Raw genomic sequence first — 16,809 nt, forward strand, 5'->3', positions numbered from 1 at the left:
AGGTCACAGTGGGCTGAGGGGTACTGTGGCCTCCACTCCACCCGGCCTCCTGTCCGCTCTGACCCAGTGCTGCCAAGGGTGCCTTACCCTGAGGTCCCCCACCTCCCCTGGGGGTGAGAAGGACACCCTCGCCTGCCCAGCAGGGGCCAGGAGATTCACTGACCCTTCCGCTGGCCAGTCACACGAGGTACGTCCTTCCTGCCGGGCAGCTTGTGGCCCTTCGCAGAGAGTTGGGCTCTCAGGCCTCGGTTTCTTCATCTGTGAAAGGGACAGTGACACCGGCTTGGCCGGGCTGGCAGAATCTCATCTGTGGTTCTAGGCTGGTGACTTCATCTGCCCCTGCGTTTCCCTTCCTCTCGCCTTTCCTGTCTGGGGAACGTGGTGGCCCTGGGTGAATCCCGGGGTACTGGCCACGGGCAGGGGACACTTCATAAGACAGACTTGCTGTCTGGCCTCCTGGGCCTCCTCCCTGCGGGTAGGGCTCCTCAGCCGCTGGAGCTCCACCAGGCTGCACGGGCAGCTCGAGGGGACGACAGGTGTAAGCCAGCTGGGAGGTGCTGGAGGGGACACTGGGTCATGAGACGCGGACTCAGCCAGCAGGCGGCCGTGTTGACTTTAGGTGTGAGTCCCCTGCTCCAGGCAGCTGAGGCCACCGTGGCCAGGAGTCCTGGACCACAGGACGGTGGTTCTCAGCCATAGCTTCACCCCAGGCCAGCGGGTGACCTCCCCCTGGCCAGTAAGCAGAGCCCTGCTGCCAGGAGCCCACTGTGGCCTGGGAGGCAGGGGCAGCTGGGGCCCAGCCCTGGGGACTTGAGGAAGAGGAGGAGGCACCAGGCCAGCGGTGGCAGGAGGCCTGGCCCTGAGGCCTGTAACAGGACCTTGGTCACTGGGGGCGAGCGAGCCTCGCCTACCCCATCACCAACACCGCGTGCTCGGGCCGGGTGCCACCACACTGGCTCAGGGGCAGGCCCTCGCCTGGTGTGCACAAGGCCCTGGATTTCCTCCCCGGCACCAGTACCTCAAAATTAAATAAATGCCCAGTACTTGTCCACTGCGGGCTGGACTGAGCCCGAAATAAAAACCAGCATTTTTCTTTCATGGATTAGGATCAAAAGAGGAAGGGACTCTCCAAAACCCTGGGCCGGGCCCTGGTCCACGTGGGGCCCGGGGCCTGGCGGTGGTGTCCACCCACGGTGGTGTCTGGTGGTGGGGACTTTGTTCTGTGAGGAGGGACCTGTGGCCATGGCAAGGGATCTGGAGCTGCTGGTGATGGCTTGGGATGGGACCCGGCTTCTCTTGTCACCTGTGCACTCTTGACACCACAGTGGTGGGGGCAGGGACATCTGGGCTTCGACTCAGACGGAGGCTGCCTAAGCTGGAACCATGGGTTGGAAAGTTCTAGCACTGTCCACCCTGGCAGCCTCGAGTCGCGGGCCGCTGTTCGTATTTGAATTAATCAAGATTTCAGACCCGCTTCCCTGGCCACGCTGGCTCCGCCTCAGCGGCCAGCACTCGTACTGGACAGTGTGAGTGCACACGTGATCTTCCAGAAGGTCCACTTGAGCTGTCCGGGCTCAGGGATGGGTGGGACAGGGGCCCACGGGTGCACCTGGGCTCCTTTGGGCAGAGCCGTCAGGCGCAGGGTGGTGAAGTGGCCTGTGCCCACAGGAGTTGCCAGCAGGATGCCATGTGAAGCCCTGGCCCTCGTGCTGGCTGTCCACCCCCACCCAGTGCCCCACCTCCAGGTGCCTTCCCATCCCGCCTCCTCTCATCACCACACCTGCATCCCCAGCCAGCCCAGAGCTGGACACTGTCCTGCCACAGAAGTGGCCTGGAGCGCAGGACAAGCCCCGGCTTGCTGGGAGCGGCAGGGACACTCCCCCTCTTCCCAGGCTCCTGGGAAGCTGCTTCCAGGAAGGGCCTGGGGGGCGGCTTGCCCGGGCATGGACACTGCTGGGCGCTGCTGCCCAGGCTCCTGGCTTGCCTGCCGGAGGGTTCCGGAAGTAGCCCCGCAGGTCCTAGCTGGCGGCTGGCCTCGTCCACCTGTGGTGCAGACAGGTGGACGCGGGCCACTGAAGTCTTTCCGGTCAGCCCCTTCCTGACCCCCACCAGCAGGCAACACAGGACCCTGGGGTTCTGCAGGCCGCGGCTTAGGTCCCCTGGTGCTGCTGACGCTGTCCCCTAAGCAGTCACACAGCTGCTTTGCCCCCAGGAAGTTGCTCCTAAAACCAGCGGAGCCCCTCTGGGGTCCAGGGAAGGAAAGCGGGGCACCAGGAGGCCGCGTGTCCCCAGGTCCACCCAGTGGGTTCAAAACCTCATCAGCATTTGAACATGAGGGCGGCCACAGAACCGGCCTCCGTCTTTTATGAAACATCACGGGACGGTCCTGCGGTCCAGGCCCACACGGTGGCTGTCCTGGCTGGGACGGGGGCTCCCCAGGCACCGCAGTCCCTTCCCCTCCCAGTGTCCCCCAGCTGAGGCTGGTACTGGCTGACTTCTCGGGTACAGGAAAACGTGTCCCTGTTACAGTGTCCCAAGAGGGCAGGGAGGGAAGGGACTGGAGGCCCAGGGTTCCTTGGTGGAGGGGAAGAGTCTTCCCGGTGTTTGGGGGACAGAGTGTGTCGTGGGCCTGGAGTGTCCCTTATCCCGTCTGTCCCTGCAGTGAGCGCTACGCCCTGCTCTGACCATCCCCAGGTTCTTCCCGGACTGGGGTCCTTCCAGGAAGGACACATTCGCGTCCCGACTCTAGCAGACACTGGGACTGCGAGAAAGTGATGGTGACAGCTCCTCACGGTGCTCCTGAGGTCCTTTCAGGAGGGGCCCCTCCGACGTGACCAGACGGAGGCCTCCGTTGCTGGTCCTGCGAGGCAGTGGGTGGAGCCCGTGGTGGGGATCGCGGGTGTCGGGCTAGCCCCGTTTTTTGGGCGTGTCAGGACATTCACATCAGCAGACTGTGCAGGAATGTCCATCTCAACATGACCAGCCCCCATCCAGTCAGCCGAGGCCTGGAGGGAGCAGAGGACAGAGAGCAGGTGCAGCCACAGCCCCCCTGTCCTGGAGTGGGGCTCTCCACCCTTGGTGACGGAGCTCCAGGCTGCCTGGTCCTTGGACTTCAGGACTCACGCCAGTGGCCCCAGGTCCTCAGCCTTCAGCCTGGACTGAAGTTCCACCCCCAGCTTCCCTGGGTCCTCATCCTGCAGAAGCTCGCCATGGGAACCCTCGGGGCCACCAACCCGTGAGCCAGTTCCCTTCACAAACCCTCTCAGCTCAGTCAGCAGCTCTGTTGATCATCCATCCTGTGGGCTCTGGCCCTGGAGAGCCCTGACCAGTGCCCAGCCTGAAAGAAGATGGGCCCAGGCAGGAGCAGAGAAGACTGCCCAGAGACGGAACAGCGTGTCCACCGCGGCCAGGGGCAACTCCTCCACGCAGCCAGGGCAAGCTGCTTACAAAGTACAGGTCAGGCTGGGTGCCAAGGCACAGGCCTGAAATCCCAGCGCTCAGAGGCTGAGGCGGGAGGATGACAGGTTTAAGGCCAGCCTCCGCAAGGTAGCCAGGCCTTGTCTCAAAATAAGACAATAAAAAGGGCAGGGTGTGGCTCTGTGGCTCAGTGCTCCCCCCAGTCCCTGGTACCAGGGAATAAATGTAATGAGACATATTTGCATATGTAAACGTGCACATATGACCCACCCCCAGGGCTGGGTGGAGCTCGGGGTACACGCGAGGCCCTGGGTTCAGTCCCCGGGCTCAGTCCCCAGCAGCACCAGCCACACACACGCAGGTCTCATCCCGCGCTCCAGCGTGCTCAGGTGCACAGTGACGCACTTGCCTTCGTGATCCGTGGCAGTTGTTAATCCTGCTCTGACTCTATTTGTTGGAGTCACAATGTCCCTGGTGGCTACCTTGACGGGACAGTAATCGCTTGTCCCTGGATGACTGTGAATGGTTTTGTTCCTTGGAGACTCTCCACTCTACATCACAGGACACAGTGTAGCCCACGCTCCTTGTCCGCGGGGCCCGACGCCCTGACTCACCATGGCAGAGGAGTCCTCGTCCTTGGCCCAGGGACCCTCTTCTACCAGGTGCCGCTCTGGGGGCCTCTTGGTTCAGACCTGGGCTTCCAGTCCCTCCTCTGAGCCCTTCCCTGGACACTGCCCCAGGGCGGCCGTCCGTCCCCCCCAGCCCTCTGTCTTCCTGCCTCAGATGGGGAGTGTACACACCGAGGGAGTTTCTTGGGCTCAGGGCTGGAGGCTGGGAGGCTGGGAGGCCTTGGGGCTGAAGGCTGGGAAGCCTGAGGGCTGGAGGCTGGGAGGCCCGAGGGCAGTCATGGGCGCTGCCTGAGAATGTGGCCAGCTCTGGTCTGCCGCAGGAGAAGCTGGGCCGCTCACCCCTTTTGTCAGGAACAGCCCCCTGAGGTAAAGGCATTAATCCGTGCAAGGGACAGAGCCCTAGTGACTTGTCACCTCGTGATGGTCCCCCACGTCAGCGTCTCTCTTGGAGGGGACTCTGGAACCACAGCTCTCTCCCCAGCTTGTTGGCCCAGCCCAGCCCGAGGGCTGCTTCCCGGGCGGCACACAGTTCTGCAGTGACCGTGGGCTACTCCGGTGGAATTACGGGAATTTGGGGCGAAGGAAACAGCCGGGGGGTTTAAGGTCATCGCCGTGGTTTTCTTCATGATGGTCCCAAACTGCGGGCCACCAAAGGAAGGACAAACAGGTGCACCTATGGTGACGGTGTGGAGGGGTGTGTCCAGCATCGAGGACAGCGGCAAGTGGCACGGAATGAAAGGAGCAACTCGGAAACGGCGCACTGAGCAGGAGAGGCCAGAAACAGGAGCTCACCTGTGTGACGCCGTGGCCCTGGAGTGGGAAAAGACCTTCACAGGACAGAGTCAGTCAACAAATACATGAAAAAATGCTCATCACCGCTAGCGATCAGAGAAAAGCCAATCAGAGCCACTCTATCATCTCACTGCAGTCAGAATGGCAGCTATCATGAAGACCAACAACAACAAGTGTTGGCGAGGATGTGGGGAAAAGGGTACACCATACACTGCTGGTGGGACTGAAAATTGGTGCAGCCAATATGAAAAGCAGTTTGGAGATTCCTTGGAAATCTGGGAATGGAATCACCATTTGACCCAGCTATCCCTCTCCTCGGTATATACCCAAAGGATTGTGGAGCCAACCTAGGTGGGTGAATGGATATATTACACACACACACACACACACACACACATTGGAATATTACTCAGCCTTAAAGAAGAGTGAAGTGCTAGCAATTGTTGGTAAATGGATGGAGCTGGAGAATATTATGCTAAAGAAAGTAACTAAAAAACCAAAGGCCAGATATGAGGACGCTAATTCACAATGGTGGAGGGCACTAGGAAAGAATAGAGCTGCTCTGGATCAGGCCGAGGGGAGTGAAGGGCTTCCACACTCTGCTGGTGACTGCACAACCGGTGGGATTCTATATCATGTGCGACCAGAAGAAGGAGAGACCCTGTTCCACCCGTGTGGTAGCCAAGTGCCTTCTGCCGTCACGTACAACCAATCAGGACAAAGCTTAAAAATTTTTAAAAAGAGAATCTTTGGAGACAGCAGAGCAGCGGTCACCTCCGGTTGATGGGAGAGGGGTTAGAGGCTGGCCCCCTGCAATGGTGGCTGCGCCCCACATCTTCCCAGGCCGGGGCTGACGTTGGCATGTTTCTGCACCAGGACTTCAGGTCGTCCTCCCAGGCCCTGTCCTCTTTATTCTAATAAGTTATGGCCCAGTTTTTAAAAATGAATTTTGGATTTAAAAAAAAATTATAGACCTTCCTAGTATCCCTGGGGAGTTGGTCCCAGGACCCGCAGGATACCAGATCCCGGGAGGCTGAAGTCCCTGTAAGAGGTGTGGAGTCCACGTGGAACCCGGGTTGGTTCTGGTCCCCTACAGTGCAGTGTCACACCAGGACTTGCAGGATGCGTCACGTAGGGAAGACGACTCCCTGTCAGTGCAGGGGATCGCGGGTACCCAGGACCCAGGCTTGGGTGCCAGCACCTTCGAAATGTTTCTCACCTGCGACGAAGAGCACCACCTGGGGTCAGCGCCGGGCATGGCGTGGTGATGGAGCAGTCCTTCCTTGTCCAGCTCGGGTCAACTCCAGGCCCCTCTCCCCTCAGCCTTGGCTTCTGGGGACCCTCAAGGCCCACCCTGGAGCCCAAGCCACATGGCCACCTGCAGGGGACTGCTCGACGTGTCTGGCTGAGGCCCATAGGAAGACCCGGGGACCGTGACCCTGCAGACTTCATCTTCATTCCCAGGGGGCAGGCAGCTGATGTGGTGGGTGGTCCAGAGCTCAGCACAGGGAGCCAGCACACAGACGAGACCTGCCAGAGAATGAGGTCCGACTCTCCTCCCCCACCCTGGCCTGTGTGCGATTCTACCTGAGTCCTTTCCCCAGGCTTAATGTGGCTCCCAGCCACACCTTGGTGACTCGCACCCGCGCCCGGGTCTGCCTTGACCACCAACAAGACCTCACCAGGCTTGCTGAGTTGGAGGTAGTGGAACCCACAGGCTCCAGGGGCCCGTGAAGGCACCTGCCTGATTCTGCCAAATCCTCCACACCACAGCCCCCACACGTCCATGGGGAACGAGTTCCAGGCCCCCCATTGGATGCTTGAAACCATGGAGAGAACCAGTTTAAATGGACACAGTTTTCTTAGATATGATAAAGTTTTATTTATAAGTTAGCAACAGATGACAATAACCACTAATAAAAGTAAACAAATACAGTAATCGCTCCTGTAGTTCTTCAAAACCATTAGTGAGTAACATAGGGGTTACTTGAACTGTAACAAGGACAACAGTGTGATAACACAGACTGCCACTAAGACTAGCCAGGTGACTAACGGGCAGGTTGTATATACAGCATGGATACACTGGATGGGACGATTCACATCCAGGGTAGGATACAGGGGGACAGCGTGAGATGGCATCATGCTACTCAGAATGTCGTGCAACCTAAGATTTACAAGCTTTTCGATTCTGCCCTCCTCACGTGGCGGACTCAGCGGGATGTTGCCACAGCCCTCTGGACACTTGGAGCTGTGAGTGGGGGTTGCAGTGGTGAAGCAGCCTTGGTCCCCACCCATGTAAGCACCCAGTATCGGGGCAGGGGCAGTAAACTCAGAAGAACGGGCTCTGGTTCTATGCATCCCACTCACTGAGCAGGCGCTGGCCATCAGGAGGGGAGGTATGGGTGGCACTGAGAGGGCTTCCCATGGAACAGAGGGCGGCCCACGGCAGGGTCCACCTGAAACGTGAAGTTTGAGGAGCACAGGGTGGAACAACCCAGGCGGGGAGCAGAGTGAGGGGACATCCCAGAAGTGGCCCTGCCGAGCTCTCCGCCACCCTCCCAGCTGCGACACCCACGTTCAGGTGGGCATCGGGGGCCCCGAAAGACAGAATGAAGATGAGCCAGGTGTCCCCTTACAGGAGGCCTCATTGGTAGAGCATCTAGAATCAGCTGCCCCGGGAGGGAAGGGTCGCTTCACGGAGGGGACGCTGGCCTCCTGGGGTCTGAGTGCAGCCTCACCAGCCTCCAGGGTCTGGAAGATGGCACGGCTGGCCTCCCAGCCCTGCCCTCTCCCTGGCCCTGCTGATTTTATCTGGTCCATAAACCCCAAGTCTCAGCTGTGGGCCTCGCCTAACCAGCTCCCCTTCAGCTGCCCTCTGCTCCACTCCTGGTGAAGGGGTGTTGCTGGCCGGGGCTTGGGCTGGATGGGGCTCAGGCTGGCCGGGGCTCATGGCCCCGGTGCCCAGGGGAGGCCGCCGAGGGCCTGCCCTGCAGAGTCGGGAACTCGGAGTAAACAGATCGGGTTTCTGATGCCGCCCAGCGGCCAGCGCGCCTGCAGATGGCACTGTGCTTCTTGGAGGTGACTCAGCTTCCAGGCCTGCACAGGGCAGTCCCAGGCCTTGGCTCTGCCCTGGCTGTGGGCCCTGATCCAACCCCAGGGAGGCAGGACGGGATTCTAGGGTGGCAGTGGGCATGTGGCTCCACTTAATCCTCTGGGGACAGGGACAGGCCACCCCTGGGGCCCGCTGCAGCTGGACCTGTCTGGTCACTCAGTCTCCCTGGGCCTCGGTGTCCTCGTCTAGGGAATGGGGAGAAACAGTTCCCATCTCGGAGCAGGGCTGTGAGGAAGGCGAGGCTGGGGGAGGCTGAACCTGGAGGGAGAGTGGAGGCCGTGGGGCCAGGCAGGCCTGGGCGCCCTCGAGAGCGGCCACCGCTGGAGGAGTCCCTGCAGGAAGCAGAGCGATGGCAACAAGGACCAGCCGCCGGCCAGGGTCCTGCCCCCAGGTCTGGCTGGTGGAGCAGCCAGGGCAGTGCTGGGCCGGCAGAGGGCCACGGGGGGCGGGGGGGGGAGGAAACTTGAGCCTGTGAGAGAAGCTGAGGTGACAGTGGCCTCAGAGAGGCGAGGGCAAGACAGGAAGGAAGGCCCTGTGAGGACCCGGCTTCCTGAGGCCAGGACGGGGCGGAGACATGGCCCTTGGACATCTGAGGACGGCCCTCGCCGGCTCCTTAGGGAGCCCGGGGGCCTGGGCCAGCCAGCTGGGGACAGGAGAGGAACAGGGGAGGGTGGCCAGAGTCGTGTCCAGGACGTTGTCAGGCTGGAGGTCATTTCTTCAGGGGCATCTGAGGATGGGGTCAGCCATGGGGCTGCCAAGGACACCCTGCCCCATAGACGGAGGGGTTGGGGTGGCCGGGGTGGCCGGGGCCCTGGATCACCAGGCAACAGGACAACACCTCCAGGCGATGTCCCCACTGGGCCCTGAGGCCTTGCAGTGACACGCTCAGGGGACTTTGGGGACTTGGGCACAGGAGGCTTTAGACCAGGTGTCCAGCTTATGTGTTCTGGTTACAGGACTTGGGCAGTGGATGGGCTCCCAGTGTCGGGAGGAGACCAGGGGTGGCCGCCACAGCCACCTGGTGGTCCTGTTGACAGGACCAGCTCCCCTGAGGGAGGGACATGCCCCTCTTGGAGAATGGGCACAGGCTGGGCTGGCACCAGGACTGAGGCCCTCCACCAGAGCCACGTCGGGGCTGGACGCTGGTCCAGGGGGCCAAGTTAGGGGCTGGAGGTCCATCTGTGGAGCCACAGTGAACGCCCACGTCGCTGCCCAGCCCCGGCTGGACAGAGTGACCCAGACCCCGTGGGCCTGGGTGGGGGCTGTGGCCTTGTCCGCCTGGGGTCCTCCTGACCCTGTCCCTCTGGCCTGCCCTCTGGTGGCCGGTGCCTTGTCTCCTGCAGCTGGCAGCAGCCCTGGTTCTGTGGCCCAGCCCTCCCCGCCCTCTGCCAGACCCCAGGGCCACCGCCTGCCCCTCCAGGCTCCCCAGGGGACCAGGCAGGCCGTGGTTCCAGCTGAGGTCCTCGCACGGCCTGTTGGTCCTTCACCTAAGGGCAGGTGTTAGGGGTACGATCAGTGGCTGCGGGGCCAGAGAGGAGGGAGGGTCCACTCGGCAGCCTGCCCATCACCGGCCGGTGTCCAGGGCCCTGTGGTCATCTCCCACCCAGGGTGACTGTGATCTTGATCCCTCAGGGACAGCGACTAGAGGGACCCTCAGGGGCGTTTTTCAGCTGCCTTAACCCTGCAGGCTCCGTGTGCACAGAACCCTGGGGACGGTCCCCTGTCCTTGCGGGATGCTGCTGAGGTGGCCTCCCTGTCACCTGGGTAGTGATGTCCCTCTGCCGTCATTCACCCCTCCTGCCGTGGGCCTCTGGCCTGCAGCCAGGTGGTCGTCACTGAGAACAGGCCATTGGGACCGTCCTCCTCCTGCCTCCCGTTACGTCAGTGAGAGGGTGGACACCCCTGGACGGAGGCTCACGGAGCCCCCATCGGAGGCAAGGTCGGGGTTGGCCGCCGAAGCTGCTGTCAGTATGCCCATCTGTGGCAGGAACAGGGCAGGGAGGGACCCAGAAGTCCCCAGAGCAAGACTTGAACCTGCTGTGCACCTAGTGCTGTGGGTGTTGTGCGAGTGAGGAGGCCACCGAGTGCCACCATGCGCCCAGGGGATGTCCTCGGGTGTCCAGAGACGGCGTGAAACGAGAGGCGCAGACAGCACAGGTGCCAAACCACTCTGTGGAGGGCTCTTGAGCGTCGGAGGACTTGGGTGTCTGTGAGGGTCCCATGACCAGTCCCCCAGGGGACGGCCATTCTACACCTTCGTTGTGTAACGGACCCTGTGCCAGGTGCTGTGTGGCATCGGGGCACTGGGGACCGGGCTGAGAGAGGAGAGGCCGTCTCCCAGGAGCAGGTGGCTGTGGCAAAGGCAGCCCTGGAACTGTGACCTCAGCACGGTGACGGAGCTCCTCACAGGGAGGTGACCACTGGCAGACGCGGGCGCTCATGGGGAGGGGAATGGCGCGTGGCCTGGGAGCCCCCAAGTCAGTGAGCACCTGGCACCAGAGACGCCACCAGAGACCCGGGGCCCCCGCAGGGTGGGAGTGGGCCAGCTGGGTCCCTGGGCATTTCCAGATCTTCCTGTCCCTTCTGCCATCCCCGGTCCTGCCCCTGCAGGTCTCCCCAGGTGGCCATGTGCCTTCATTGATCCCCCAATGGCCCCCGTGACACAGCAGGGTCTGTCTTCCATCTTACAGAGAAGGCAGTGCCCATCAGGTCCACCCTTTGGCTGGCAAAAGCTGGGCAGGGCTTGGCCACAGCTCAAGCTGCCCCCTGCGCCCCCCACGGCCAGGTGCTGAGATGAGGCGTCAGGGACACGGGAGGCGGTGGGGAGGGACTGTGCCCCCGAGAGCAGAGCCCGCCTGCCACCCACCAGTCTCTGCCTGGCACAGGAGGCCCTGTGGTCATGGCCGGTCAGGGCCCCTCTGCGCCCCAGCGACCTGGCGGCCTGAGTGGCCAGCAGGGGCAGTGTGTCCCCGGTGCAAGCTCAGCTGGTCCCTCCCTGGTGGCTGCAGAGATGTGGCTGAAGCCCTTCTTCCAGACTGCAGGGGTCGTGCTTGGTAAGAAGCCCCGACTCTGCACCGGGCCGTGACCCCCAGGGGCGCAGGGACACTCTGCAGCCCCCGGGACCTGAGTGGGTCATTGGCAGAGCCGCGTCCAGGCCCTGGGCTCCACCCAGCCACCCTCCCTGAGCCCTGCTCTTTGCAGCATGGGGGGGGGGGGGCATCAAGCCCTGCGGTGCTCTCAGGCCACCTGCCTAGCCCCGCTCAGTCCTGCCGAGAGGCCAGCGACTTCCTGAGGTCTCAGCCGCAGCTCTCGGGAGCCAGGGACCAGCCGGGGTCGTGCTCCGGACTGCGGGTTTGGCTCGGTTCCTGTTCTGTTGTAAAGGGGCGTCCCTGTCCTATCCCCGGCCACCTGGGGGCAGCTGGAAGGTGAACAGACACCTTGCAGCTGAAGGGTGTGCTCGGGGCAGCTCGGGACAGCTCGGGAGAGGTGGGTGTTTAAGGAATAGAGGGTGGTGGGTGCTCAGTGGTGCAGTGTTTCATCACATCCGCGAGGCTCTGGGTTCCATCCCTAGCATGAAAAAGAAGAGAATTAAAAACCCTTGTCCACCAGGCATGGAGGTGGCTTAACCCATCCGTCCTCCCTGGAATCTGCAGCTCGTCTACCCAGGGCTTAGAGTGGACGACTCCACCTCCAAGCCAGCTGTGGGGTCAGCTTCTGTTACTGTTACGAAACACCTGAGACCATCAGCTTAAAAAGAGGGAAGGTCTGTTGGGACTTGTGTTTTCGGAGGTTCGGTCCATGGTCCTTTGGGCCTGTTGCTCCCAGCCTGTCGTCAGGCAGGAGCACGTGGCACAGCCCTCACCCCCTGGAGCCAGGGAGAGGAGAGGGCAGGAAACGTGCCTGAAGTCACACAGCTGGCGTCCCATGGTCCCTTCAGAGAGTCCATGGTGTGACTGGAGCCTCCCCCAGGCTGGTGGGGACACAGTATAGGGTCCCTTCGGCCCCCCTGGGCATGCTCTGTGTTGACTGTGATGCCCTGAACAGACCTGGGCTTCCTCGAGCTACCTGCCCTCCCCCAGGACCCGTGTTCTCTTCCTAGGGTGCTGTGGTGCTCCTGAGCAGGGGACCCTGATTCTTGGGGTGTGCCCTGAACCACAGTGAGCCACAGCTGCTGTCACCGTGGTCTCCCTCTCGTTGCTCGGAGCTCTTGGGTTCACGTCGACCTGACTGCTTCTGCAGAACCTGCCAAGTGACCATCACACACAGTTGCACGGGGTGTGTACTGCCCAACACTAAGGACACTCTCCACTGAGACACGAAAGTGCCCTCCCCTCCAGAGTCGGGCTGCGCCACCTGTCCAGTTGTGTGGGAACAGATCTGTCACTAGTCCAGTCCAGTTTCTTGGAACTGGATCAGCACTGGTTGGGGGATTTCCTGTTCTTGAGAGTTTTCTGGACAGACTGGCTGGTTCTGGGATGACCTGTCTGGCTCCCCCCCCCCTCGGTGGCCAGGGCTGGAGGTCTGCCTGCTGGGGGGCTGGCAGGGTCCCTGAAGGCTGGGCACTGCCCAGGCTGGAGCTGGACAGCAGCTGGGCCACCCTGGGCCTGTCCCTCGTGGTGCACGATGAGGCAGGTCTCCTGCAGCACCAAGCACCAGGCCTGGTGACAGGTCTTGCCCCTCAGCTCTCTGTAGTCAGGGACGCGTGGCCACCCACACTGGGGTGTGCGTCCAGCCGTGGCTTGAGAGAGGGCAGAGTAGGGACTGGAGACCGTGGCCTCCCCCAGAGGAGAGGGGTCCATGCAGACAGTGCCACCCAGGGGCGGGCAGAGCTGGTGCAGGCCATGGCTTCTCCAGCTGCCAAGGTAGGTGTGGGCCGGGCACGCCTGTGAACCCAGCAGCTCAGGAGGCTGAGGCAGGAGGATTGCGAGTTCAAAGCCAGCCTCAGCAATGGTGAGACACTAAGCAACTCAGTGAGACCCTGTCTCTAAATAAAACCCAAAATAGGGCTGGGGATGGGGCTCAGTGGTCGAGGGACCCTGGGTTCAATCTCCAGTACAAAAAAAAAAAAAAACCAGCAGTGTGTGACCCTTAGCTTAGCAGTCACCAAGTGCTGATTTTATACCAGCCAGGGGTGGGTTCTGGATGTGCGTCCAGAGGACCCACTGCCCTAGCCTCTGAGAGCTTACAGCCTCCTGGGAGAAGCAGACCCCCCCTTCTCCTACAAAGTGTCTGTAATAAGTTGTGGACGGCACTCAGGACTGTTATGTGCAGTTGCCCGGGTTGTGTACTGCCCAGCTGTAAGGGCGTATTTCATATAGACCATGAGGAGAATGAACTCTCTTAGAGTTGGGAAGCAACTCTAAGCTATCCATAGTGGCCTAGACGTCCCCTCCAGGACAGGGGCGAGAGCCTGAGGCTTTGGCCTCCAGGAGGACCACTCTGGGGTAGCTGAGGGAGAAAGTGGCTGGCGCTGACTGGGAAGGGATTTTCCTGAGGAGAGGCTGGGACTGTTCCCGGAGGCTGGGCAGGGAGTCGGCAGCCAAGGAGGAGAGGAGTACGTGCCGGTCAGTGGAAGGAGCCCTTTCCAACCCTGGAGGCGGGCGGAGCATGGACAGCTGGCCAGGAGCCAGGGCAGGACGGGGGCAGGACGGGGCAGGACGGGGGCAGGACGGGGCAGGAGGCCGACGCAGCCTCCAGCCAGAGCCGCACCGGGGGAGGCGCCCGGGGAGCAGAGCTCGGGGACCCAGGGTCACGGGGATGTGGAGAGCCCGTCCGAGAGCCGAGTCTGGTCACCCGGGTGATGCGAGCAGGTCCCTCCACTGCTCTGCCCTCCGTGGCTGCCACCTGTCCCTGAGGCGGGTGTCCCACCGCAGGCAGGCCACAGGCACCGCCCGGGTCGGGTCATCCAACGACTTCTTTATTCAACCCTGAGTGCAGGGGCCACGGTGGCCTTTGGCCGCAGTCTGTGTCCCGCGGGGCCATCTGCATGGTCTCTTTCTGGAGTGTCCCTCAGCCACGAGGGTGACAGGAGCAACCACTGGGTCTCTTCTCCTTCCTGGGGCTCTGGGACGGCGGGAGGCTCCTCGGAGCATGTGGGGTCCCCGGGAGGCGCCAGGCCGGGCCCCTGGTGGCCACTTACAACTGTGACCCATGGCTGTTGTCCAGGAGCCTTGAGGGCCACCACCTGTCCAGGCAGCCACGGCGATTGGCCTGGACCTGGGGGGAGGCTGCTTCAGGGGAGTGGAGGCTCCGCCCGGCCTCCCCGGGGTCGGGTTCCTGGGCGTGGCTCAGGGCCTCCTTTGACCTGATGGACGACAGGGTCTTACCAGCGGCCACCCTGGAGCAATGGAGCCGTCCCGGCCCCACAAAGGCTCGCTGGCCTGTCCTCTTCCAGAAGTCACGAGGACAAACTCCCAGTGTGTGACCTCACAGGGGCGCAAGGGTCACTAGCCCTCCTGTACGTTGCGTGGAAGGAGGGTCGCGGGGCCTCTGCAGCTCAGGCCACGAGAGGCGGTCAGGAGACATGTGCGCATGTCCTGGTGCGGAGCTTCTGTCCTGAGCAGGTGGCGGCCTGGCGGCTGGACCGCTGGGCCTCCAGGAGCCACCAGAGGACCACAGGGTCTGGCTCGGGTCCTCGAGGACCGGGGAGGCCAGAGGACATTCAGCATCTCTAGGCCTCTCTGTGACCTCCCCAGCCAGGACTGGGGGGTCGGTGGGGACATGGAGGGTGCGAGTCCCCACAGCCCAGGGTTGGGGCTCTGGGGAAACAGAGTCGCACCCCACTGGGTCCAGCCAGGACTGACCACCATGTCCCTGTCTGTCCCCAGGTGCAAGTTCTTCAGTCTGACGGAGACGCCGGAGGACTACACCATCATCGTGGATGAGGAGGGCTTCCTGGGTGAGTGGCCACCCACCCGGTCCCCTGCCCCTGTGGCCAGCGGGAGGCCCTGAGGGGCCCTGAGGTCGGGGACCTGGTGAGCGTGACCTGGCTCCGTGGAGGACGCCCTCCATCATCCGTCATTCTCATTTCCGTCCTTTAAGAGGGGTGTCGCTGTGTCCTGAAGCCCCCCGGCAGGCACCTCGCCCCGTGTGGCACCCCAGCCCCAGGGTCACCGTCGTGCTGTGTGTGCCTGTCACTCGATCTGATTCCAGGGCTCGCCCCCTCCCCAGGACGCCCGGTCCCCACTCCCTGTCCCCAGGTCCCTCGAGCTGTGCTCTGAAAGCCCAGGCTGCGCCCAGCTCTCGGCTGCAGGCGGGACACCGATGGACGGGTTCACTTTGTCACCTTCCACCCTGCAGTGACAGGCAGAGGGCAGCCTGTGCCTTCCCACGGGCGGGGGCTGGACCCCTGCAGGGACCCCCAGCTACTCACCCCCACGCTGCGGAGGGGCCGGTGCAGCCCAGCAGCAAGGCAAGGGCCCGGTCCCCCAGGCCCATGGATGCTGCAGGAAACATGGCCAGTGGACGTCCGCAGGCTGGCCCAGAGGGACGAGTGGCCTCGCCTCCCGTGTCCGAGCCCAGGTGGCTGCTCTCAGACTAGAGAGAAGCTGCCTCTGGCGCCAGGCCCTGTGGTCAGTCCCTGCTGACCCCCGGGTGGACTGAGGAACCCACCTCAGCACACGAAGCCACTCAGCCGGGCCCCAGAACGGCACCAGAAAGGGCGCCCGTGGGAAGCTGGCTGCGTGGCCATCTGGTGGGGCCTCGGGGCAGCAGTGCAGCCTCGCGCCACTGATGAGAGGGTGATGGTCACAGGAGGAGACAGGCATTTCCCCCCCTGGGTCCTTCAGAGGCTGGAAGCCAGGGCAGGGAACCTGGCCCACTTCCCCATCTCAGGCGCAGTGTCCCTGGCCACCTGCAGGGGGCAGAGTGTGGCCAGGGCAGGGCCAGGGCCTCCTGCTCCGCAGGGAGGAGCGTGTGTGTGCAGAGGGCACATCGGGCACCCGCCGCCCGCTCACAGGGTCGTTGTTTCTGAGCAGAGGAAACAGGAGCTCCCGGGTTGACCACAGAGCGTGCCCTGGGGACTCCGTGCCCTGGGAATCCCGTGCCCGGCAGCTCAGAGGCGTTCTCATTTGTTTAATTTATTCACGTGACATGACCGTGGAGTGTGCCTAACGTATTGTGCACACATGGAGTGTGACATATTCTAATCAGGATCCCACCCTGTGGTTGTAGTGATGTGGAGTGTCACCGGTCTGTGTGAACACAGGAAAGTGGTGTCCAGTTCATCCACCGTCTTTCCCAGTCTCACCCCCTCCCCTTTGTCTAATCCAGTGAACTTCTTTTCCCTTCACCCCTGGTTGTGGATTAGCACCCGCATATCAGAAAGAACATTTGGCCTTTGGTTTGGGGGGGCTTGGCTTATTCACTTAGCGTGACAAAATGAACCTGTCAGTGCCACGCCTGCACGGTCAACTCCAGATCCATCCATTTACCAGCAAATGCCATGATTTCATTCTTCTTCATGACCGAGTAATGTTCCATTGTTTACGTGGACCCCAACAGTCCCATTTCTTCCGCCGCTCATGGACCTTTCTACCCAGAGCTGCAGCTCGCAGCACCCCAGAGGCAGAGGGAAGTGGCGGGGCCTCGGCTCCCTGGAGTAGATGGTCATTTTAGTCCACCCCCAAGATGGGGCCAGGCAGTGGGGGTGAGAGGCCGGAGGAGCAGGGAGACAGGGAGGCTCCTCCCCCGGGGCCACATTCCAGGGACCATCTGTGGCCGAGAAGATGTCCTGTGGCCAAGGTGCTGCTCACCCGGGGCCTCTGGCCTCACAAGATAGAGGCAGCATTTACTGACAGCTGCTGCGCCCAGCCCTGGACCAGACCAGGGAGGGGAAGGTCCAGCCCAGCTCCACAGGCC

At 62.3% G+C, this 16,809-nt stretch overlaps 1 protein-coding gene across 4 annotated transcripts in view; it reads left to right on the forward strand.

Annotated features, from left to right (window-relative positions):
• The window catches only part of CASTOR2 (cytosolic arginine sensor for mTORC1 subunit 2), a 45,655-nt gene that overhangs the window by 12,810 nt on the left and 16,036 nt on the right, over window positions 1-16,809 (forward strand). For 2 of the 4 annotated variants that reach the window (XM_081297919.1, XM_081297920.1), the window contains exon 2: window positions 14,778-14,848. In XM_081297919.1, coding sequence (XP_081154045.1) covers window positions 14,778-14,848 — 71 coding nt within the window. Of the gene's footprint in view, window positions 1-8,668; window positions 8,689-10,728; window positions 11,004-14,777; window positions 14,849-16,809 lie in introns of those variants that run through there. The other 2 variants (XM_081297918.1, XM_081297917.1) reach the window with 2 other exon arrangements.

The sequence above is a fragment of the Spermophilus citellus genome (assembly GCF_964194105.1).
Source record: "Spermophilus citellus genome assembly, chromosome: 6".
NCBI lineage: Eukaryota > Metazoa > Chordata > Mammalia > Rodentia > Sciuridae > Spermophilus > Spermophilus citellus.